Source organism: Lepisma saccharinum, chromosome 10 (assembly GCF_977018435.1).
Source record: "Lepisma saccharinum chromosome 10, izLepSacc3.1, whole genome shotgun sequence".
Taxonomy (NCBI): Eukaryota; Metazoa; Arthropoda; class Insecta; order Zygentoma; family Lepismatidae; genus Lepisma; species Lepisma saccharinum.
In genome coordinates this window covers 77,569,405-77,595,748 of record NC_139238.1, presented here as the reverse complement: position 1 = coordinate 77,595,748, position 26,344 = coordinate 77,569,405, and the positions used below count along the sequence as shown (strand labels likewise).

The 26,344-nt window shown below is 38.3% G+C and overlaps 1 protein-coding gene across 1 annotated transcript in view; it reads left to right on the top strand.

Annotated features, from left to right (window-relative positions):
- Positions 1-25,948, top strand: part of LOC145994392 (dynein regulatory complex protein 9-like) — a 37,359-nt gene extending 11,411 nt beyond the window's left edge. Inside the window, exons 4-7 of the mRNA XM_083130510.1 lie at positions 3,263-3,503; positions 8,602-8,808; positions 18,617-18,748; positions 25,264-25,948. Of these exons, the coding sequence (XP_082986636.1) occupies positions 3,263-3,503; positions 8,602-8,808; positions 18,617-18,748; positions 25,264-25,473 (790 nt within the window). The 3' untranslated portion in view covers positions 25,474-25,948. The remainder of the gene's footprint in view (positions 1-3,262; positions 3,504-8,601; positions 8,809-18,616; positions 18,749-25,263) is intronic.
- Positions 25,949-26,344: the final 396 nt, after the last annotated feature.

The following is a 26,344-nucleotide window of genomic DNA, read 5'->3' as shown; positions in this document are numbered from 1 at the left end:
TCACGGACAGTTTTGTCAATTTCCTGCATGAGTTTGTTGCTGACTACAGATAGGCGCCCACTTCTTGCCGCATCGTGCACGTCGGTTCGTCCATCTTTAAACATGCGACACCATTCACGTACGACACTGTCACTCATCACGTTTGGTCCGTAAACATCACACAGTTCGCGATGAATCGCAGCCGCCGAAAGATTTTTCGCACACAGAAATCGAATTACGGCACGCACTTCACATTTGGCGGGCTTTGCTATTGGAACGTTCATTTTCAATTGTTGTAACGGACGAGTGAACTGCAACACAACCTTCTCCTTCCACTGCTCACTGTCTACTGGACTACTGCACATACTGCCACAGGACTGACGTCGCTCTTCCCGGACATTTCTCGCGCATGCGCAAACGGAGGTTTTTTCCGAATTGCCCTCGTATCAAAGTACAAAATATGTATCTAAATATCAAAAGGATATGTAGCTAAATATGTAGTATCAAAGAATATGTAATATTAATAACGATCGAGTATCCAAGCAATTTCAAGAATTCTGATAGATATTTATTTTATTTGAACATATTCAACATAATTTTAAGGACATAAGTTGTTCAAATTTAAACTCAAAAAAGCACAGCAACATGTACATATTTAAGAAACAATTTTGTCAACTTTGTTAATCACTTTTTACATCGCAAATTATTGTATAATATGTAAATATGTAAGATAGCTCTTCGTAACTTTTGAAACAAATTGTAAAGAGAAGCATGTACAGAAAGAACAATCGAATACAAATACGTAGCTACTTTTGTACTTTTTGCACAAGAGAACATATTGTGTTACTTGCTACGTACAGGAAAGTAGCTTTCTTGTCCACCGTCACCAAGTTTCTAGGTGCTTTGCCTGAACCTAAAAGCGAAACGAAAATATGCAAATCAGAAAGGGGTGGGGGGAACTCCAGCATCTTTCGATAAATAACAGTTCTACCTTCTTTTTTCTTTCATCAACCTATCTTTCGAGTTGGTAGTCAATTTTAGGTGACCGTAAGCACTAAGCATCTTATTGATTAGAAAATATGACATCACATGAGCTACAAAGTTTCTTCATCGTGTTTCAGAGATCGAAAAGATAGGAAAAAATACTGAAATATTTTGTTTTATGTAAAGTAAATTAGGAAATATGTAAAATACAGTAACCCCCCCGAGTTACGTAAGTAATGGTTCCATAAACCTTTACGTGACTTGAATTTCACGTAAGTCGAATTTGTAAATTGCTTAAGTGTAATTTTGTAAGAAACTGCAATATTTATTATTATCATATGTATGTATTGTACATGTATATTATTTACACAGTATTATTTTATAAATGAAACACAGCAGCATTTACTAGGATATAAACTATAAAAGTATGAAAAATATATAAAAGAATATAAAAACAAACTGACATCCATTGGAGTATGTCGTTACATACTGCAATGGATGTCAAAGACGCAAAAGCTGCAAACATGTTCATATGCGCTAGTAGTTGTAATTTTCGAGATTTATTACATAACTGTGAATTTGTGTAAGTCACGTAAGTTTGGGGGGGGGGGGTCACTGTATGTATGTAATGTGCTGGCAAATATGTAACATAAAACTTATGCATATTCATGTCAGTTATATAATTCGTTGACATTTTCCTGTTCAAGGTATGTATCTAGAAAGGAATAGAATATGTAATTACATACAAATACAGGCTATACTGATAACTAGGACTCGGAAGTTGAAGACCTATAAATTGCCAAAAAAAAAGACCTTTGAAAAGACCTAAAAATATTTTAAAAAAGGAGCTAAAATGGAAAAAAGGACATATAAATGTGATACAAATTAATTAATAACTTCAGTTTTAATTACAAATATTTATTGAATAAAAAATAAAAAAAATTCTGGTGGTATGGAACACACAGTGCGAAAAAACTGAAAGCTTCAAAGCAAGAGAAAGTTGCCACTTACAGTGCGACCTTCCAGACAAGTTACGGTTAAAGGACCTTGTACCGTACCTGCTTCAGTCGTCCAAAATGATTTTCTCTAGTTTCAGGGATGGTTCAAATATATTTATTTATTTATTTATTCTTATTTCTTTACTACAGACAGGATGTTTAAGAGGTGATGAACTGATGATGATTCGAATTGAGAATTGGCAGTAAAAACGTAGTCGAAAGAAGGAGAAGTTGCAAAAAAAAGCCGTTAAGACCTAAAAAAAAAGGCTAAAAAAGGACCAATAAGCCAAAAAAGGCAAAAAAGAACAAATAAAACCCACATTTTTCTGGCCTACAATGACCCAAAATGAACATATATTATGTTGGGCCTCGTCTTCGGACTCTAGGAAAAAAAAATAGGATTTTTCCTCAACTTCGAAGCCCTACTGATAACCAATATTCTACCTATCCGTAATAAAATTCCAATTGGTTCATTGACCTCCTTAATAAATGTGTGTTACCAGATGACTGCATGCAAAAGAAGCTGCACATTAAGACATTTAATTATTACAAAAGTACACAACGGATATTATATGTTTATGTTCATGAAAATTATAACAAAATGGCACAATATTGCACAAAATTGTAAGATATTTATAGATATATCAGATCGGTAAAATTACCAATGCACTGATATACCTATATCAGCCAATACCAATAGAGTACCGCCGGCCCCATGGTGGAGTGGTTAGCACATTGTTCTACAATGCCAGGGATCCCAGGTTCGAATCCCGGTCTGGACATATATGTTTGTAGGTGTCCATTCATCACTTATCCCCACCTTTGTAATTAGTCAAAAGTGGCACAAAAGCGAAGTAAAAGCAAATTAACGATAGAGTACCGATTAATCAGTCCTATCCCTAATAGCAGGTATTTTAATATTCTGGTGTAATTCTTGAATATTTTGAAGCATAGCTCTCGTAAATTGATGCTTATAATTTCAGTGCAATACTCACCCTATTTGGAACAACTATTAATTGTTACAGTTTTCAAGCATCGGTATCAGTGGGAATGGGTAAAAGTTTTAGTATCAATATGGGTTTCAAAGTGGTATCAGCTCAGCTCTAATAATAATTAATAATAATAATAATTCTGCAAAACTATGCTGACCATTAGCTACTCATGCAAATTAACTAATATTATTGTCCTCTTAAGATACACAGTTGAGATGCACAATTTTTATATCATGTTGACATTTTGGTGTGTTTTCCAATTGCCTTCCATGCACAGAAGGAAATAGCTTTACCTCTGTGTATTTTCAGGGCAATTTTGGAGTCGATCCTCTCAAAGTTATTGTCGGAAATGAAGATGAGAAATACTTATAAATCATTGATAGAGGCATTGCGTCAGGAGAGCGAGCAGTCTGTTGAAGAGGATGGATTTCTGAAGGAGGAAGACGATACTGGTACAAAAGTGAAGGAGCTGCGGGAACAACTGGCTGCGGAAATTGGACAAGGAGACGACGTCATTGAGCAAAGGAATGAGATGATAGCGCATATTAAGGTAGCACTCATGACCACACTCTTTTTAATATTTTTTTATTGTATGTGGATATTACTTGCATTGTAGAATTATTCCTGTAAGGAAGATTTCACACCAAAGCAACAAGCAACACGTGACACATGTTTGGTTGGGAATGAGCGAATCAGCAGCAACCTTTGGCGTGACAAGCCACACAAGCCTACATTTGATTGGTGAAATCCTCAAGCGACATATGTCACATAGCGGTTGTGAATTCTCCCTTATACTAGGTCTTTCAAATATGACAGAGACTGATTTTTTTTTTACCAAATCCTTTATTGTCAAATATTTATTTGCACATGTCACCCTTCAAAGTACTCCCCTCCAGAGTCCGTATATTTTTTTCCAACATTCTGGAAGCATCTTAATGCCTTTTTCATAAAAGTTTTTCAGTTGGCTGCGTATGCACTCCCAAACACTGTCGATGACGGCGTCGTTATCCGCAAACCGCATGTCTTCCAAGTCTGATTTAAGCCTTCCAAACAGGTAGAAATCACTTGGGGCCAAATCGGGACTGAATGGCGGGTGTAGCAGAAGGTCCCATTTCAATTTGCTGAGGATTGCCATAGTTGTTTTGGCTGTATGAGGCCGTGCATTGTCTTGAAGGAAGGCTACCTGCTTTCCACCTCTTTTCCACTTGGATCGGATCTTTTCTTTCACTTCTGTTGTCAGGAGTTCTGAGTAATAAGCTGCAGTGACTGTTTTGGCATCTGTAAGGAAGTCTACATGGATAACCTCCTGAGAGTTCCAAAAAAAGTTGCCATCACTTTTCGTACCGAACGGGTCTTCCGCACATTCTTTGCACTGGGAGAACTGGTATGCCGCCACTCACGTGATGATCATGCGGTTCATTATCCACGCCCTCTCTTCCCTCTCTGAAGTACTTACACCACTCAATCACATGGGTTCATGAGAGACACTCGTCCCCATATTGTTGTCTGAGTCTGCAAAATTTCAGGTGACTGGATGTTTTCTCCAATGAGAAATTTGATCACAGTGTGTTATTCTACACTCCGCAGCACCTTCTGTTCGCTCATCACTCTAGCAACACTCAGACACGACTGAGCAGGTTCTAACCTGCGCGGGAGGGAGGGTGGGGGTTGTGGCTCTATTCTCCCAAGGACGCACAACTGCTGCGCATGGCAGGTTGTTTGAAAAAAAAATCAGTCCCGGTCTTATTTGAATGACCTAGTAGTTTACAGTTGTTACAATCATTTAAATACATTTAGTGTACATTTAATGAACATAAAATGGGAAAGCCAGTGCCACATGTAGAATCCAAAGGCATATACACGTGTATAATATAATTTCTTCAGTGTTTGTTTTTTAATATCACTTTATAAACAGAGGCTAATCGAGACTGGGCCTGCAGTTAAAGTGGGTTGTGAACTACTATGTGCCTCCACCATTCGTCAAACTGGGGATCAATTGATTACCTTATACTTTAACGATGTTACCACTGTGCCATTGGGGAGGCCATGTAATTTGTTCCTGTTCAAAAGATCGTGTAGAGCAAACATCAAGAAAAATAGGGAGAAGATGGGATGAACATGATTTAGACATCACATTATGGAGGAGATACATACATATGATTTAAAAGAGTAACAGAACACACAGGTTTAAATGTGTGGGAGGCTTCGTTCATTCACATGAGAATGGCAATATGGACTCACTATTCAGTTCTCTTTTTCAAAAGTGGGGTAAGCCTCCACCTTTGAAATTTAATCCAACAGAAGAGATGAGTGAGTAAGATTTTGAATTGCCTGATGACTTTTGGGATCCATAATTGGAATTTGATGATCTTTCACAGTTAAGTTGTTAGGTTCAAACAATGTAATATTATTAACAAGATTCACTGAATAACTGCTTCTTTTTGTTTTGTTTTAAAGTTATCCCATTGTTATAACCGCAACATTTTTCAAAATAAAAATAAATGTCAGACGTGTGTTCTCCCGAAACTATACATCAAAATGTGTGTTCAAATGCTTGTAACAACCATAATTCACACTATTTCTCTCTTATTTTGAATTTCCAGTCTAATACAGGGTGATTCAAAATAATTGTGATTTTTATTTCACATGAATGTGCAAGGAAATCCAAAAAGTTTTATCACCTACAGAAGCAACACTGTTATTAAGGAAAGTAAATATGTATGCCTTTTGAGGTCCATGTGAAAATCAGTTTTCCTGTAAGTATTCCCTGACATTTGTAGTGCCGACCTCCATGGTGGAGTAGTTAGCACAGGGGTCCCAGGTTCGAAACAGGGATCCTTGTTATCCCATTTTAGGATATTCTAGTAAAAAGCACTGATCCCAGTCCTATCCGATGGATTTGGACTCTTGTAACGATGTCTGAAACATCGTCGTCCATGCACTCTTCGCGGTCTTTGGAAAGCCTTCAGAGAGGAATGGGATAGGATTTCCATGTCAGTTCTCCAACTTAGTTTGCTACAATGGAATCTCTGATTTAACCTCTTAACTGGGTATGACGTAATACTCCGTTCTGGCTCTACTGATTTATAATGGGCATGACGGGATACTACATTCTCATGTTCTTACTGCTGATATCTGTTGTGTATGACGAGATACTTCGTAAAATTACTTTCTTCTTTGTTTCACCAGATGGCTCTGACTTCCAGACTGTTGTAACCGTTAGAGCTGGCGGGAAGCAACGAACACAGCCCGACGTTCAGTTCTATCACGTATGCAATAATGGCTCAGGCAAATCGGAAGCGACGGCGTGTTTTTCCTGCTGAGGAAATCTGAGATATATTGGATTGTGACGATGAATCGGAAGAGTTTTCGGGTGAATCTAGTAATGATGGCTGGTGCAGTTCAGATAACGATTATTCCAGCAGTGAGGCGCATCCTGAAAGTGGGACAGACATTGAAGAAGAGGAAGAATTGGAACCTGCATCAAAGAGTTTCGTAAGTAACGGAGGAGTTAGACCAAAGTTTCCATTTGTTGCAGTAAGTGGTTTGCATGCTCAATTTGATGATGAAAAAGACGTTGTAGAGTACTTTGACACATTTATAGGCAGTGATATGTGTCAGTTGATTGCCGAGCAAACAAATACGTATGCGAGTCAGTTTTTGTTGGCGCATCCCAACTTGAAGGCTCGGTCTCGAGCATGAGACTGGGTTGATACAAATAAAGATGAAATAAGAACTCTGATTGGTTTGTTGCTATTGCAAGGAATTGTTCACAAACCAGAGAATGGCATGTATTTTTCTAAACGTGTTTCTATTATTACACCATACTTTCTAGAAATTATAAGTGAAAAGAGATTTCATTTGCTTCTGAAGTTCCTCCATTTTGCTGATAATTCTAAATTTGATCCCCCTATGCACAACAAAATGCTGTACAAGATTCATCCTATTCTTGACCATGTAAAGACAAAATTTTCATCTGTATACACTCCTGAACAAAACATATGTGTCGATGAATCGCTTCTTCTCTGGAAAGGGCGACTGGGATGGAAGCAATACATCCCTTCAAAAAGAAGTCGCTTTGGAATGAAAGTGTACAAGCTCTGTGAAAGCAACTCAGGATATGTGTGGAATTTCGTAGTGTACACTGGAAAGGACACTGATTATGGACAAAGACATCCTGGTGAACAAACTTCTTCACGAATTGTGTTGGAACTTGCCAATAACTTGCTTGACAAGGGATATTGCCTGTACCTGGACAACTGGTACACCAGTCCCAAACTAATTGATACATTATGTGCTCGAAACACTGATGTTGTTGGGACAATGAGAATCAACAGAAAGGAGTTCCCTCTGTCAGTGAGGAGTGCCAGATTGAAAAAAGGAGAAACAGAGGCAGCATTTCGAGGTAAACAGATGATCATGAAATGGAAAGACAAGCGGGATATTACACTGGTCAGCACATTTCATGATGACAGCATGGAAAATGTAACATCAAGAAAAGGAATTGTACAGAAACCATCTGTTGAACTTGATTATAACAAAAACATGGGAGGCGTAGATAAAAATGATGGTCAAATTGGCATCTACACAATGGCTAGAGAGCGTTTGAAGAAATATTATCAGAAGATGTTCCGCTATTTACTTGATCTTGTGTGCCTGAATGCCTTTATATTATACAAGAAAAATGGTGGACAATTGTGTAGGCTTGATTTTCTCATGGTATTAGCTGAAAACTTATCCTCATCTGGTGGGGTACAGAAGTCTGCCAGCAGGGGCCGTCCGTCTAGAAGTCCAGCACCAAGTCGACTCATGCGACGATGTTTTCCAGACACGCTGCCTGCAACTTCTAAAAAGTACCCTACAAGAAGATGTGTTGTATGTTGGAGCAATGGAAAAAGAAAGGAAACATCGTATTGGTGCCCTGACTGTGAAAAAGCTCTGTGCGTTGTGCCATGTTTTCGTGCATATCACACTGACAAAAGTTTAAAACTATGAACTATTTTAGGTGTAACTATTGTATTTGAAAGCATTGTAATTGTAAACATTGTAGTTGTAAACATTGTAACTTTATAATTGTAAACAATATATTTGTGAACATTTCATTTGAAATCTCGACATTGTAAAAACATAGATGATTTTAAACCGAACTAAATATAAACATTCCTTTTATAACCATTGCAATTGTAAACATTGTAATTGTAATCATTGTAGTTGTAAATCTCGCATATTGTAAAAAGTACAACAAGGACCAATAAAAGAATAAACAATACCTAAATGGTATGCCATGGAGCACAGAAATATTAACTAAAATATTGGTTTACGAAATTCATCAATTTATCAACAAAAAATTCCCAGGGCAGATTGGGCTTTCGACGAGGAAATTACCCAGTTAAGAGGTTAAGGCAATGCTGGTGATCTGATAGAACACAACCGGTAGTAGCGACATGGCATTTCATGAGGTCAGTACACCTTGAAAGTCATTCGGATATATACCAAACTACCTTCTGTGCATACCAGTCTCCGAAAGTTTGAATCTACTAAAGTATCAGCCAATGTAAGTGATTGATGCTTTCTGATACAAATATCTGCTTAACCATACTATTTAAATAAATATTGGATTAGTATCAGTGGATTTATTGTGGTTTCAGGATGAACTTCAAGATGCGAGACTGCATGGTGGATTGGAAATGAGGTACATAAAGAAGTGGGAAGCAGCACGTAACAAGCAGCACAATTACATGCTTCGTACGCAGGAGGAAACAACTGAAGAGAACCTAGCCAAGCTGCAGAATGACCTTGACTCTGAGCGGCGAGTAAATACTGAAATAGAAGCCTACCTTCGAAATGCAATAGCAGTAGGTATCTTTCTAACTTATCATACCTTAAAATAGGTTTGAAATGTATTTCTTTGCCATAATCCATAAGTGAGTAGCTAGTGTAACAAGGTACAATGCCAGATATTTAGATTTTAATCCTGACAATCTGAACTTGTTCCATCATCAGCTTCACCAGTTCATCGTATATATCATCATTGCCACAATTAACCCAAGAAGTGAAAAAGTGAGGTTATATTAGGGATGGACCGATATAACATTTTTGTCATTAGCAATAAACGACCAATATAAAATTTACTAATACCCAATGCTCGAAGTGAGGAGGCTTTCCCGATGGCGCAGTGGTAGCATTGTCACCTTGTAATCAAGTTGTCCCAGGTTCGATACCTGGTGGAGGCATATAGTGGTTCGGATCCCACTTTAAACTGTAGATCCAGTCCCGATTAGCCTTACTGTGCATAAAGTGGACTTAAAACACTAACTCAATCAAAGTGAGAGGGATTGGGTGGATACCATCCCCTCAGCTGTCTTATTGTCACAGCCGACCTCCATAGTGAAGTGAGTGTCCATCAATTCCATCATATCATCATTCATCCTCATTGTTGCAAAAAGTCAAAAGTTGCTGGAAAGTGACACTAAGTAACAAAAAGTCAAACGCAGTTGTCCCCATGTTTTGCTAACTAACTCTCCAGCCTTCTTAAACCTGAAGGTTTATGGCTGCAGCAACACAATCCTTCCATCTGTCCATATTCTGGGCAAGATCAATCCAATCTTTTCCATCGTTACCAATTTTCTTTAGGCCCGTCTCAACGTTATACCTCCATCTTCATCTTGGCCTTCCTCCAGGTGTCTTACCATCAGGTTTCCCAACAAGAATCCTGTAAATTCTTCTTTCCCAATGTTAAAACACAGGAGAATCCCTCTAGCTAACTAACTAACTAACTAACTCTCTAGCCTTCTTAAACCCGAAGGTTCATGGCTGCAGCAACACAGGCCTTCCATCTGTCCCTGTCTTGAGCAAGATCTAAATACTCTTTTCCATCCCTACAGATTTCCTTTAGGTCCATCTCAACGTTGTCCCTCCATCTTTGTCTTGGCCTTCCTACAGGTCTCTTACCATCAGGTTTCCCAACAAGAATCCTGTAAACTCCTCTTTCCTCTCCCATTCGTGCCACGTGGCCTGCCCACCTAAGTCTTATTGATTTAATCATTCTAATAATATCTGGACATGAATACAAATTATGTAGTTCTAAATTATGTAACCTTCTCCACTCACCTGACTCCTCATCCCTTTTAGGTCCAAATATTTTCCTAAGGATCTTATTTTCAAATACTCTCAATTTATGTTCCTCTTTCAATGCAAGGGACCAAGTTTCACACCCATATAATACTACAGGCAAAATTACTGTTTTGTATATTTTAACTTTTAGTTTCTTAGATATTAAATGAGAAGACAAAAGTTTATGAAGAGAGAAGTAACATGCATTTTCTGAATTAAGCCTACTTTTTATTTCCTCTTTAATATAATTTTAATTTGTTAATATTACTCCTAAGTATTTGAATTTGGAAACTGATTCAAACGAGTTGTTATCAATAATTAGATTTTGATTATTACCTAACACTTGGTTTCGGCCTGTAAGCATATATTTAGTTTTCTCTTTGTTAACTTCCAAACCTATCTCTTTAGCATTATTCTTAATTGTATTTATATCATCCCCTAATAAGTCTACATCATCTGCATATGCTAACAACTGAGTCACACCATTTAATTTTAGTCCTTCTTTAGTTTCTTTTACCTTCCTAACAGCATATTCTAAGGCAAAATTAAAGAGCAATGGAGATAATGCATCTCCTTGTTTTAACCCATCATGAATTGTAAATTTGTCAGACACATTAATACCCACACGAATTTTACTTTCTGTTTCACTGGTGCATACTTTTATCATACTAACAAGCTTCTTAGGTATTCCAAACTCGACTAATATATTATATAATTTCTCTCTTTTGACCGAATCATATGCTTTTTTGAAATCAATGAATAGCTGATGGACATTTTGATTATATTCCCAATTTTTTTTTAAAGTGTCTGTCTGATGTGAAAAATTTGATCTGTAGTTGATCTGTTACGTTTAAATCCACATTGATAATCACCTATAATTTCATTAGCATATGGGGTTAGTCTTGTTAAAAGAATGTTAGATAATATTTTATACAGGGTGATTCTATAGGTATAGTACAAACGAAAACCACAGATACCTCCCATGAAATAGAGACGAAAGTTCCCCTTCCACTTTGCCGAGAGATGCCTCCGTGAGGAGCTAGACAACGCCGAAAACGTGTGAAAATGAACTTAACACCTCTGTACAGCCAGTACCAGTGAAGATAGAAAGGCGGAACAAACGAAGTCAAAAGGAACACCAAAGTCGCCCATCCGAAAAACACTAGGTGGCAGCTGCGCAACGCATGCGCATGGGGTTCCGCAAAGGAAATAGGAGTGTCCCGCAAGACAAGTGAAGGGAAAGGGTAGCGACCGACAACGGTAGGGAGAAAAGAAGCTATGAAGCATGAAGTAACAATTGCACAGCGGGAAACAAACACCATGACTGAAGCAGTGCAGTCGAGAAAAGTAGTGCGGGGTTGCAGAACCACGGGAGGACGACGTAGGATGTAAAAACACACCGAGAATGCAAGCAAAGTGGTCCGTGACACTCGACAGGCAACAGACGCGTACATGGTTCGGGGCAGAAATGGCGGCGCTGGCGGTGCAGCGCAAGGGGAGTCCCCAAAACACAGTGGGGAGACACCGCAGCAAGAACAAAGCACGGTGCAACAAAAGAGAAAGAGGACCGGACGGGGAATGGTACCTGCCAAGGAGACAACAAATGCGGGACGAGGGATTCCCCATAGCAGCACCAAGGGGATGTCACACAGAGGTCGTGCGCCAGCAGGACAAACACAGCAACTACGGGCACAGGAGGTTATTGCTAATGAAAGGTGCACGTACAGATAGGACCATGTACCCCGTACTGACGTTGTAACAAACGTCGTGATGGGGCCCAATCAGCCTCTTAGAAATGAAGCCGGAGGCACATCGCTGGGTGGGAGCGGGCGAAAGGCTGCTGGAGTGTCGTACGGACCCCACCACTCCGTACGATGGACGACACTAATGGACGAGGTCGGAATGTTTCCATCCCGATCACGAGGTCCACCGTTCCCAGACCTGACGCGGCTGCTTGCTTCCGAGCGCAACCCCAGCCGAACAACTCGAGTCCCTCCTCGGCCACAGCCTTCCGCTCCGAAACCAAGTGTGGCCTCACACCACCGCAGCCGCACACTGCCGCGTGGGTGTGAGACTGGGCCGAGCAAGGCTGGACAGATAAACTGCGTGGGACAATCGTGTAATGAAGCTACGTGGGGGTATGCACGTCTGTTCAACTGCTGGGTTACCCCACATTGGTGTACACAAACACCACACGATCGTACGTAGTGCTCCCCGTCGGCTCGAGCAAGAGGGACGAAGTACGTGTTGTGGGTGAATGGGGCAAGAATGAAGGACGCTACATGTGTTCCACGATGACAAGGCCCCAGAGTACATGGCCCCACCTGACAGCAGTGGTCAGGTAGTGAAGAGCACAGGCACGGGTGGCTCAGGAACGTCAGCTGATTGTACCACAGCGCCGTGTGGACGTGTGGGCTGATTGAAAGTGCAGCGTCAGGGAGCGTGTCAGTGAAAGAGCCGGTGCAGTGGTGGTGTGCTTGACGTACGACAATTGAGTACGTTGTTTCGAAGCCATTGTGACCAGTGTGTGTGTGCCACCTGTGCACTGCAGTACAGTATTCCATAATTGGCACTATCCTCACCGTATTATGGAACGCTACATATTTGTAGAACTGAGGGACATGCATTTTGTCTACGGCCTTGCAGATGGCAATGGCCGAGCAGCTGCACGCCTTTATCGCGGACGGTATCCGGAGAGGCGACAACCCGACAGCAGGTTGTTTTCGAACGTGCACCGTACCCTTGGTGAATCGGGTGTGTTACGTGCAGGCCATCATGTCGGTCACCCAAGACATGTGCGCACCGCAGCGGTCGAGGAGGACGTACTTGCTCGGGTGGACGACACACCGTCCACTAGCACCCGTAGCATTGCACGTGCAGTGGGAGTATCACAGTCGACAGTGTGGCGTGTCCTTCATGATGATCTGCTGTATCCCTATCATCCACAGCGAGTCCACGCGTTGCAGGCTGGGGATTACCCACGACGTGTAGAATTCTGTCAACGACTGTTGCAGTTTTGTACAGACGATCCCCATTTTTTGCGCCATGTGCTTTTCACGGACGAGGCAACATTCACCAGTGAGGGCATCTTCAATTGCCGAAACAGCCATGTGTGGGATTATGAAAATCCACATGCAGCAGTCGAGGTGCACCATCAGACCCAGTTTGCAGTGAATATCTGGGCAGGTATCATTGATGAACAGATTATCGGTCCATACCTGCTGCCACCACGTTTAAATGGCCACCTCTATCGCACCTTTCTTGCATCAGTCCTTCCAGAGCTGCTAGAAGATGTACCCCTCAACGTGCGACATCGTATGTGGTTTCAATTGGATGGAGCACCTGCACATTTTGATGGCACAGTGCGAACCCTTTTGCACCATACCTACCCACAGCGCTGGATCGGCAGAGAGGGCCCCGTCCCCTGGCCCGCCCGTTCGCCTGACCTCACACCAATGGATTTCTTCTTGTAGGGCCATGTGAAAACACTCGTCTACGAGACCCCGGTGCCTGACAAGGAAACATTGGTAGCGCGGATACTTGCAGCATCGGCCGAGGTGTGTACCATGCCAGGGATTTTTGATAGGGTTTGCCAGAATTTCCTGCGACGCTGCAATGCCTGCATTGAATGTGGTGGTCGTCAATTTGAGCAACTTTTGTAACAACGTCAGTCCGGGGTACGACTACGTACTACGTACTATTCCTATCTGTAAGTGCACCTTTGCGTGGCAATAAACCTCCTGTGCCCGTAGTTGCTGTGTTTGTCCTGCTGGCGCACGACCTCTGTGTGACATCCCCTCGGTGCTGCTACGGGGAATCCCTCGTCCCGCATTTGTTGTCTCCTTGACAGGTACCATTCCCCATCCGGTCCTCTTTCTCTTTTGTTGAACCTTGCTTTGTTCTTGCTGCGGTGTCTCCCCACTGTGTTTGGGGACTCCCCACGCGCGCATGTGTTTGTTTCCAGCTGTGCAATTGTTACTTCATGCTTCATTGCTTCTTTTCTCCCTACCGCTGTCGATCGCTACCCTTTCCCTTCACTTGTCTTGCAGGACACATGCGCATGCGTTGCGCAGCTGCCACCTAGTGTTTTTCGGATGGGCGACTTTGGTGTTCCTTTTGACTTCGTTTGTTCTGCCTTTCTATCTTCACTGGTACTAACTGTACAGAGGTGTGAAGTTCATTTTCACACGTTTTCGGCGTTGTCTAGTTCCTCACGGAGGCATCTCTCGGCAAAGTGGAAGGGGAACTTTCGTCTCTATTTCATGGGAGGTATCTGTGGTTTTCGTTTGTACTATACCTTTAGAATCACCCTGTATGTTGTTGAGAGTAGAGAAATTCCACGGTAATTATTGCAGTTCATTTTATCACCTTTTTTAAACACAGGAACAATTATGGATTCTTTCCACTGTTGAGGGATTTCTTCTTTATTCCATATTAAACAAATTAATTTATGAATTTGACATATTAATGAATTCCCCCCATATTTAATTAACTCAGCTGGTATTAAATCAATGCCAGGTGCTTTGTTATTCTTTAGCTTTTTAATAGCATCTTTAACTTCAGTCAAGTTAGGTTCTGGAACTAAAGGTTCTGCTGTGTGTACTTCATTTACTTCTGATTTGTCTCCTACATGGACATTTAAAAGGTCATTAAAGTAGTTCTTCCATCTATTTCGAATATCGCTTGGGTCAGCAAGAAAATCACCGTCTTTATCTTTTATCAAGTTTACTTTAGGTTGCCACCCCTTTCTAAATTCATTTGCACCTTTATATAAATCTCTGATATTTTTGTTTTTGCTGTTTGTTTCAATTTCGTTAATTTTGCTTTTCAAGTAATATCTTTTTTTACTTCTAAACGTGCGGTTAACTTCTCACTTTATTCTATTATAATTGCTTAGATTTGTATCTTCAGAGTTACTTAACCACCTAAGTCTAGCCTGATTTCTTATTTCTATTAGATTATGACATTCATTATCAAACCATGACTTACTTTTTCTTGGTTTATGGTATCCTATACTTTCTTTAGCTGCTGATTCTATTGCATTATGTATGTGCTCCCAATTCTTATTTATGTCTCTTTAATTTATATTTTCATCATCATTTAAATCCTGCAAAACATCAAATCTATTTGACAGTTTAATTTGGTAATCTTTCTTAATTCTTTCATCAGCAAATTTTCCTGTATTAAATTTTAGAACTTTTAGATTTTGTTGCTTATGATTTATCACTGCGAGTCTTTCTCTTAATTTAGCAATTACTAAATAATGGTCACTGGCACAGTCAGCACCTCTATGTGTACGAACGTCAATTATACTAGTATGCCTTCTCTTATCAATGAGAATATGATCTATGTGATTATGGGTTTTACCATCTGGAGAAGACCAGGTATATTTATGGATATCTTTATGTTTAAAAGTGGTACTTTTCACAATTAAATTATTTGAGGTTGCAAAAGTAATCAATCTTATACCATTATCATTACTTAATTCATGAAGACTTTCTTTACCAATCGTGGGTTTAAATGTCTCTTCTTTGCCAATCTGTGCATTACAGTCACCTAACAGAATTTTCATATCATACTGAGAAAATTTATCAAAGACCTGTTCTAACTGCATAAAAATCATCTTTAGTATTATCATCTTTATTTTCCGTTCCCCTAGCTAACCCCAAGATAAACATCCCTCCCTCCCTGTCGTGTATGCACAGGCTAATATTCACACATGTTACACATACCTTTGCTTGAAACATAAAAGGACCACTATATAATATGAGATAATGACTTTATTGTCAAACTTCAGCTTCCCCCACCCACCAATTTTCACTTCGAGTACTGCTGATGCCAGCAACTGAAATTCTACTGATCCATTATGGAATTGCAAATGTTCCTTAAGAATATGAATGGTTCGTTCACTTTCTTATTTAATTGTAAATATGTGATTGCAATGGATTTTGTCTTTTAAAAAGAAACCACATATGTAGAAATTTATTTCAGGAAGCCATGACACATAAATTATATCTTTATAGTTATGAAAATACCAATAAAATAGGAGATTTTGCACTTAATTAAAGCTTTTGTGTTTTTTTTATACATGCATCAGATCCAATAAAAGATTATAACACCATTAAGCCTTGTTTCCATGATATAAAAAACTCAATATGCTGACCAAGGCAGTAATTTATTTTATTATAAAACATAAAATAAACGTAACGTTTCAACCTTCTATCAAGGTCTTCTTCAGACTCTGCACCAAGTACAAATGTAACAAGATACAAAAACAGGATGATATATATACACAAACATTGCTCCCCTCCAGACTATTAGAAAGTTGTTCTGGAACATTCTAGCAGGTGGCTTTCCCTTGTCAACTGTACTTTCACCTAAAAGGCTAAACATATTTACTTCCATAATAGAATGTGGTTGGACTCTTTATCTCACACTCTTTTTCCTTCATTCTTCTTCCTTCTTCTCTCCTCTTTCCTTCTTGTCCTTTCCACTCTTTCTAACACCTTCTTCCATTCTTTGTTTAACTTCAGTCCCCCATTCCAGTTCATTGTGTCTTCTTCACCTTTCTTCTCTATTTCCTTGGCCTCCTTCCATTTTCTCACTAGTATTCTTCCTAGATATATTGATGAAAAGGAAGAGAAGACAAGAAATTGAAACTGCTTGGCATCAGAAGAAGTGTGCAGCAGGGGTATTCTGACACAAAAGAAGTGATGTAAGTGAGGTGACAAAAATAAATTTTATAAAGAATATGGAGGACAGAATCAAGAAAATATGCACGACAGAATGTGAAAAAGAAGGCAAAATAAATAGCCTATGGAAACAGCTGGAAAAAAATGGCTATGAGAAGGAGGATAGACTGGACATAAACAGAAGAAAGAAGAAAAGTGGCAGGGGAGAATTGCAAGAGAAAGAAAAAGAGAGGAGGTTTGGAATAAGGAGTATGGGGAAAACCACAGAAAAAATATGCAAAGTGCTTAGGAAAGCGGGCATTAAACCTTACAGGAAGGGAGGGAGAAGCATCTTAAGAATAGTGAAGAATGCAAACAAGAAAAAGGAAAACAGAGAAGAGGAAGAGGAAGGGATTATCTACGAAGTGAAATGTAAAGAATGTCAGAGTGTGTACATAAGGAGAAACGAAAAAGATGCTGAAAGACAGGTTGAAACAACATAGGGATGATGTACGACTTAAGAGAGAGAGAGAAATGCGATATTTAAACACACGAGAGAAACAGGACATGACATAGAGTTGGATGAGGCTAAGCAAATAGGAAGGGAGAAGAGAGTACTAGTGAGAAAATGGAAGGAGGCCAAGGAAATAGAGAAGAAAGGTGAAGAAGACACAATGAACTGGAATGGAGGACTGAAGTTAAACAAAGAATGGAAGAAGGTGTTAGAAAGAGTGGAAAGGACAAGAGAGAAAGAGGAGAAAAGAAGGAAGAAGAATGAAGGAAAAAGAGCGTGAGATAAAGAGTCCAACCACATTCTATATGGAAGTCAATATGTTTAGCCTTTTAGGTGAAAGTACAGTTGACAAGGGAAAGCCACCTGCTAGAATGTTCCAGAACAACTTTCTAATAGTCTGGAGGAGAGCAATGTTTGTGTATATATATCGTCCTGTTTTTGTATCTTGTTACATTTGTACTTGGTGCAGAGTCTGAAGAAGACCTTGATAGAAGGTTGAAACGTTACGTTTAGTTTATGTTTTATAATAAAATAAATTACTGCCTTGGTCAGTATATTGAGTTTTTTCAATAAAAGCTATGTTTTCACTGGATAACAACAACTGGTCCATTGTCAATTGGCATTGTTAATTTCAAATTAGAGAATAACCAAAAACTTATTTTGATAGTTCATATGTGGAATAAAGTTTGATGAATTAGTATTTCAGTAGAATAACCAAAGTAAAGTGAGCTATATAGAAAAATATAGTGTAAAATGCAGGAACCATGTCGAAACTTAAAAATTTTGATATTCTGTCGCTTAATCCGAGAAATAAATGGTTCCATGTGGTTTTGAAATTCCAAAAATAGTATTTTTGTAAGAGTTCACATAATTTAAATTATAATCTCTAAAATAAGAAAAGGACAAATGACTAAAATTTCCTCATAACTTTCAAACATTTTTCTTGATTGGTGTGTAAAAGTTAATAAACAAATAGAATGACTATTAATTTCAGGATGATAACAGTATAAAATGTGAAAACAAAGAAAAACAATTGTACCAAATAGTTGCTTATCTGTTGGAAGCCTCCCAAGGATATAATAATAATAAACAAATTGGTAATAATATAATAGTTTTTATTAGTTTATATTAATAATAATCTCATTATTATTATTATTATTATTATCATTATTTTATATCAGTGGAACCCATTGGAAAATTTTCTAGTGAAGACTTGTGCATGTTATATGGACCAAAACAACAAATATGTGACAGTTAAGGTAAATTATTTCTTATCTTATAATAACAAGACAATTAGTCAGTGGGATATATTAAGTCATAACAAGCTTCAAGTATTTGATTACAAGCATTTTGGTTCTGTTGTAGGTATTAGAAGACAATGTACGAACATGGTTGATAAAATACGATGAAGATATTGAAAAAAAGGACCGTGAAGTTAATCTAATGAAAGCTACATTTCAAGCAACGCAGAAGAAACTGGAAGACCTCATTCAAGTGGTAAGTATTTGCGTGAGAGTGCAAATTAAATATTAGAGACAGAGTCACTTAATCATCTCATATTAACTCTCATCCAACAATGCATATTGCATTATCAACAAGCTTAGAAATTTTCAGGCCTCCCCAGTGACGCAATGGTAACAGTGTTGTCTTATAATCAAGGGGTCCCAGGTTCAATATCCAGTGGAGGCTGTAACGAACCTGGATCGTCACAAGTAAAGATGGATCCACCTCTAAGTTTATTAGCTTCTATAATAAATGTATAATCAACTTTTGTAACTGTTTAATGTTAATATTGGTAGTTCCAGATTTTCCCTCTCGCTTACGCTAGCATCACTGACCGTATATAAAGGCGAAGGCCTGGCTGGCAAGTTAGTTCTACTCCGCCCTCGGGCGATAGAAGGTGTGCTCTGTTACTGCGAGAGACCAAACACCTAAAGGAGAGAAGGTGCCATCCGCTTATGCGAGAGTCCGAGCACCGAGGAGAAGTTCTGCTCTGTCTTCGGGTGAGAGAAGGTGCTCTCCGCTAAGGCGAGAGACCAAGCATGCAACGTGCCACCACTCGTAACTCCAGGGTATGGAGATCCGAATTGGCAACACACCGCTCCTTGCTCCGGCTGGTCAGTTGGGAGCACCAGTTCTCACCCAGGGATCGGGATTAAGACTATCCACCCTTCCTCCAGGAAGGAAACCACCGAATTGCGACATGTGACAGTAAATAAAATTCCAAATACTTTATAATTAAAATGTCCAAAATCTTTAATCACGAATCGCACGCGTACATACTGATTCGCACAAGTTAAAAGTTATAATTTGTTGGGTCATGCACGCTCGCAGGCGGTGATAAGCAATTTATATAACACGAGAGTCCGCGCACTGCCTTCACAGTTAATAGCAAGACCTCAACTGCTACCTCAAGCGCGAGGCGCAGCATAACAGATTGTTCTACGTATCTTACAATGCTACAAACTCATAACATGAAATAACACAAGAAAAACTGATAATTTATATAACAGATCAATGTTAATTAGCGATAGTAAGCTAAAGTTTAGGTTGGCAACAATTAAAAATGCCAACGTGGAAGTTTTTACATCGACAAAAACACATAGCGTGGTTCCCCCACTCCTAACATAAACAGCCAATAGGAAAACGATATTTTATTGAAAACGAGGGAGAAATACTTTGCTATAATATTACAATATTAAACTATATAGAAATAACTAAACTGATTTTATCAAATAAATCATATTTGCCCTTGCACATAAAAAAAATGATTAAATAAAGATTTAGTTTATAATGAAGACAAATTACTTCAATCTTGTACATTGTTGAACAAAAATCGATATTAAGAAGAAATGTATTTAACTTGTGCTTGAAAAACAATGAAAACGTTGCATATATTATTTGGAATAATTATTAGCCTATAAATTCTGAATAAATGTTGCAAAAATACGCAAATAATATTATAACATAAGATAAAATGTAAATATATACATGAATTATAAAAACAATTAAGTATAAATAATTTAATCCAAGTTCTTAACTTGAAAGTATACGAATAAGATAATGCCAATATACAACTGAATCTGCCTAACATGGCGGTCGTTACAAGCACTATAGAGAAGTTAAACTTCACCTTCTGATGAAAGAGATAAAAGGCCCTTATAATATTTAGTTTCAGCTTAATCCCACCTAATAATGGGAAAGTATCTCGGTTGCTTTGTAAGAAACCGGTTGAAGTAAAAAATGTGTTTTTCCGTTTCCCTACTTGTATATATGTATAGGATAATTTTAGTAAGATTAATGAGTAAGCTTCTCAAGGTACTTATTACTGTTAACACTAGAAGCGCCAAGCCGGTCATTTCAAATTGCAGTTTCTGCATTGTACAGAAACCTTTTTCTTCGTGCGTTGAAATTTTGTGACTTTTCCTAAAATTTGCAGTACATTATTACTGCTATGCGTTATTTACAAAAAAATAATACTAATGGAAATATTTGTGTTTCTACCTAGAAGCGCCATTGCCGGTCATTTTGACCGCTAATGTATTTCAATGGAAAACCACTTCTCGATTGGAACGTTGCACTTACAGTTTCCACCCCTATTCTTCCTTCCTCTTTTGGACTCGCCCATATATGTTGGTGTATTGTCGAAGCTGATAAGAATGAGAAAGTGAAGACTCAGTTTCGTTTGAACACTGCAGTTTGTAAGCATGTTTTCTAGACAATGTGTCCTCAGTCCAGAGGAATATTTGAAAGTATTACAGAAGATTAGTAAAACTGAATCCGATGTCGAGGACCCAGATTTTACTGATGATGATATGGACTACATTCCTACAATGGATGTTGATGATGTAACTGATTCTGTGGATTCCGAAGACGATGAAGTATTGAATGAATCTTCAAATAATGAAGCAGGTGTTGTGCAATTACATCCTTTGTGTGTGTGTGTCTGTGTGAGTGTGCAAGCATACATGGATATAAGTGAATGTACTGTTCATGTTCGCGTGTATGATATTTGTGTGTGTGTACTGTGTGAGTGAGTGAGTGAGTGAGAGAGAGAGAGAGAGAGTGAGTGAGTGAGAGAGAGAGAGAGTGAGTGAGTGAGAGAGAGAGAGAGAGAGAGAGAGAGAAATATATCATCCAGATCTGAACGATTACAAACTGATAAATTTGCAATGTGCTCTGACATTTGGGACAAATTTATAGCTAATTGTAGGAGTTGCTACACTCCAGGGGAAAATCTGACAGTTGACGAACAATTGTTTCCTTCGAAAGCGAGGTGTAGATTTACACAGTACATGCCAAACAAACCAGACAAATTTGGTATAAAATTTTGGATGCTAGTGGACGTACATTCCAAATACATGTGCAATGCCTTTACATACCTTGGGAAAGATGAATCAAGGAATGATAATATTACTGTACCTGAAAATGTTGTATTGAGAATTACTTCACCTTATCTAAATGCGGGTAGAAATGTAACTTCTGACAATTATTTCACATCGCTAAAACTTGCTGAGAAGCTAAAGGAGAAGAAGACAAGCCTAATTGGCACTATGAAGAAAAATAGAAAGGAGATTCCTAATGAAATTGTGAACATTACAACACAAGTGTATGAAACATGTTTGCTAAAAAAGGGGGACATTACATTGTGTGCATACAACGCTAAACCAAACAAAAATGTTCTACTCCTAAGCTCCGTGCATTCAGATGTAGAAGTAGATTTGCAAAGCCAGAAGAAACTCCCAGAAACAATCAAGTATTTCAACAAAACTAAATGCGGTGTTGATGTTGTTGATCAAATGGCACGCAAATATTCAGTCCGTGCTTCATCACGTAGATGGCCGGTACATGTGTTTTACAATATCTTAGATCTGGCAGCAATAAATGCATGGGTAGTTTACAAGGCAGTCACGGGAAGGAACGTTATGAGACATAACTTTTTGATAGAATTAGCTGAGGAACTGAGAGAAGGACATTTGAATGCAAAACCCAATAAAATATTGTCAACATCAATATCACATACACGGAATGTAAGTGGCTCTGTTTCCAGAAAGAGGCGCCAATGCCAGGTGGCATTGTGCAATGAAAACAAAACAAGCGACATTTGTTCAATGTGCAACAAATATGTTTGTGGAAAATGTGTTTCTGGTGTAGAAAAGCAACTGAAATGCAAAAAATGTAATATGTGAAATTTCATGACGGAAACTTATTTCCTTGAAGAAAATGAATATTTATTGTTGTAATTAGTGCATGGAAAATAAAAATTGCTGGGTTTCATGATATTTTTGTTTTATTATTAATAAGATGATTATTGGCAATATCCATTTTGAGAAATGGTCAAATTTTAAATACCGGTCATTTTGACCGGAGGTGGCGCTTCTAGGGAGTAAAAAATCCTGGCGCTTCTAGTGTTAAACCTGGGTAGTTTTGTTTTTAAAACGTGTATATTTATTATTATTTTGTTAAGGAAATAAACTGGAATATAAACTTTCATCACCTGTTGTTCTGTTGAGGTAAAAGCTATTGGTCCCATTTCATCTGAAATCTTTGGAGAAGCACTTTTAACACCCGATCCCTGAGAACTATGGAGTCTCATCTCTCCGCTGAAGAGACAGTTAGCATTATGTGTAAATTTATGCACATTACGAAATGTTGTCGTTCTCTGCAACCCGCTCGCCGTGCTGGTGCATGTCTACGTCGACGATGGTGGAGTGGAGGCCATCCTAAGCAGAGGATGTTGCAAGGCACATAGTGATTTGGCTCCCACTTTAAACAATAGGTCAACAATTTTGCCATTTTGTTATTTTCCGTGTCAACATGAAAGCAGAAATTTTGCATTTATCAATTTGATTTTTTTTTCTTCTAGGAAACGTAAAAATTATTATCATGTACATTTAAGAAAAAGGTAGATGTATCATTTAGGTTAAGTAAATGTTGTCTACCATCTTCATTCAGAATTTAAAACACGGATTCTGTATGGGTAGTAATAAAATATCTTATGTTTAGTTCACATCATGTTAGTCTCCCATAAAAAAAATGCAACACTTTCTTAGCTCATGTAGGTTTAATCGTAAGGAGAGAAGCTAAAAAACTATTTATTCATAAATTTTGATTTTAAATTTGTCTTGAGAATAAGAAAACAACATACACTGCTCAAAAGGGGAAAAGTAAAGAACCCTAAAAGGCCAATCTAAAATTGCCACCCCTCCCACATGTCTGTCTGAAGATGTGATTATTTATTAATATTAATTCTCCTATAATTTATAGTTGGTTTGATTGATTTAGTTTATTTTACTTTGCTTTTCTGCCATTTTTGGCTAATCATGAAGATGGGGATGAGTGATGATATGAAATTGATGAAGGAACACTCCCAAAGTGTCTATGCCCATGCTGGGATTCGAACCTGGGACCCAGGCACCATGCTAACCATTCTGCAAAGGAGGCCAGCAATTTGTAGTTGGTATTATTTGTTCTAAAATACATGTCATTTTAGTTTGTGTGCCCAATCTTTGTTGTGATTCACAGCTGGTTGAAAGGGCATGAAACATGAATACAGTACAAATCAGTCGTAAATTATTATTATTTTTTTTTGTTGTTGTATTGAAAAGTAAGTGAAGGGAAATATCAGGATTGCATTATGATGAGGCAATTTTGTCACCCCCAAATGATTCATGTTGCATCATATGAAGAGTGCTACAATGAGCATTTTTCGCTCGAGCAGCAAATAGTTTGCATGGGCAATATTAGATGGCATGCAGAATTGATAAGTCTTACGCTCGAGCGAAAAACGCTTGATTGAGCGGAATACACTCGTACCCTATTAGTACATGTATTTCCGTTATTTGTCTATCGTAGTGGTTTCTCCAATATGGATCGTGAAGTAAAAGACGAAGTGAAATTGAAAAATAAGTGAACATAGTCATCATCTACATGTTAAAATGCAGGTTTGTATATCTTACCGAGATATGTGAAAATCAAATTGATGATTATGGGCTGAAACTACCAAGGCTGACATTTTATGTTTCTATGATTATTGTCACATTAAAAGGATGTTCTTTTGAATGCTATAACTGCATTTTATTATTTCGCAGAATATGATTATCCTTTTCGGTAAGTGAACAATGATGTACACGTATTTGTTGCACTGTGATACAATATTTGTAATTGCTTGGTCAGGTCTGTCAGCATGTGTATGTATTTTACATTTCAGTCTATAGATATTGCATACTTTCATACATATTGTATTTGAGCCTTACATAATAATAAACAGAATTATTATTTAGAATTGTCATTGCATAGAGTGGTTTCCTTCCATGTATGGGTTTTAGGTTGAATGTGCTGATTATTAGGCTCTGAAATACGGGACATTGTCGATCATTCCACTACGAGTTCGGTACGATCGAGTATTTTCGAGCGAAAGTGGTCCGTCCAATGCAGTACTCTAGTGTATACATAGTCCATGAAACATTTCAAATAGCTGGCTATATTTTTTTTTCAGTGAAACACACGCATATGCTCAAATGCTGACAAAAGGAAAGAGACACTCATCAAATTATGATTTTATATATTACAAATGTTCAGTGTGTCCACCTTTGGTCATAGAGTGCACATCTATCCTATAGTCCATTTCACTCCATACCCAACGTAGCACATCATCTGTGATCCTGCTTCATAGATCCTGTGGTTGGGGTGTTATGTTGACCCTTTCCTTCACATGTAGAAGTTACATTGGATCACAACAAGCGAATTCAAGAACACAAAATGCTTTCTCAGGCTGTCAATGCCATTTTGGACTTGTATGAATACGGCGCTGCTGGTGGCAACCAGCGGGACTACAACAGCAAATGGAATTACAAATCATAATTCGGTTAGTGCATCTTTCATTTTGTACGCATTTGAGCACATTTTTGTCTCGCTGTGAAAATACAGCTGTTTGTTTTGTTTCACGGACTTTGTGATCACCCTGTACATAATAAGAACAAGAGTCTCGGCATGTATTTTTTTTTCCCCAGTATGAAGAACACAAACAGGCAATTGAAGACTATAAAAACTTCCGAGAGCAGAAACGCTTGGAAAAGGAGTACAGGGACCGAATGAACGATACAGCTCTTAAGATCCAGTCGTGGTGGAGAGGAATGATGGTCCGTCACTACCTCGGTCCTTACAAAAACATCAAGAGTATGCTCAAGGCCAAGAAGGGGAAGAAAGGGAAAAAGAAGTAACTATAGAAGTATGTTTATTATGTATGCAAGTTTCGTGTTTCAAATTGCAACACTTTTCTTCATACTCTAATATGAATTGTAGTATAAAGCTTTAAAAACCAATTACTCAAATAACAAATGCACTTTAACGAAAGGTAAATTGTGTAAAAAAAAAAAAAAAGCGAGAGAGAGAGAGATCAGTTGTTCAGATGTATTATATACATAAGAAAAACTCAGTTTAGAAAATTCAAGGAGAAAGAAAGAAAGGTTAAAAAAAGTTAAACAGTAATATAGGTTAAGAACAAAAAGAAAACATGCATGTAGAAAAATTTATAGAAGTAAACACAGTGCCAGGAAAAGGCACTCACAGGAAGAAAAAGTGCACTGTACATATTTGTGGATAAATATGAAGATGTTTATGTAAATATTTTCTTCTGTGCTGGTAATTTGAAAATGATGCATATTTTTGTGTATTTATATAATGAATAAGGGGAAATCAAGAAGTCTTTCATAAATTATTGTTTTTATTTTTATTGATCACCTCCTTATATATAATATTTTCTATATTATTGAAGTTTACACAGATTAATAGAGAAATTGCTTATTCATTCCAAGGATGAAAATATCATTTTCCCCTGAAATTTTTGTTTCTGTAATTCTCACTCGTACTTAAAAGTTATTTATAGGGACCTTTCATCAGCTTTGACCTTCCTGAAAATTTTGTCTTGAAAACAAAATGTCGCCAGAAGAAATTGGAAAACCACTCGTATTTTTTAGTGGCCGCGTTGGCTCAGTCGGTAACGCGTCCGACTACCATGCTAAAGGTCCCGGGTTCGATCCCCGGCCGGTTCAAATCCGGGAACTTTTCTAACGATGGAAGCGACCCCGGCGC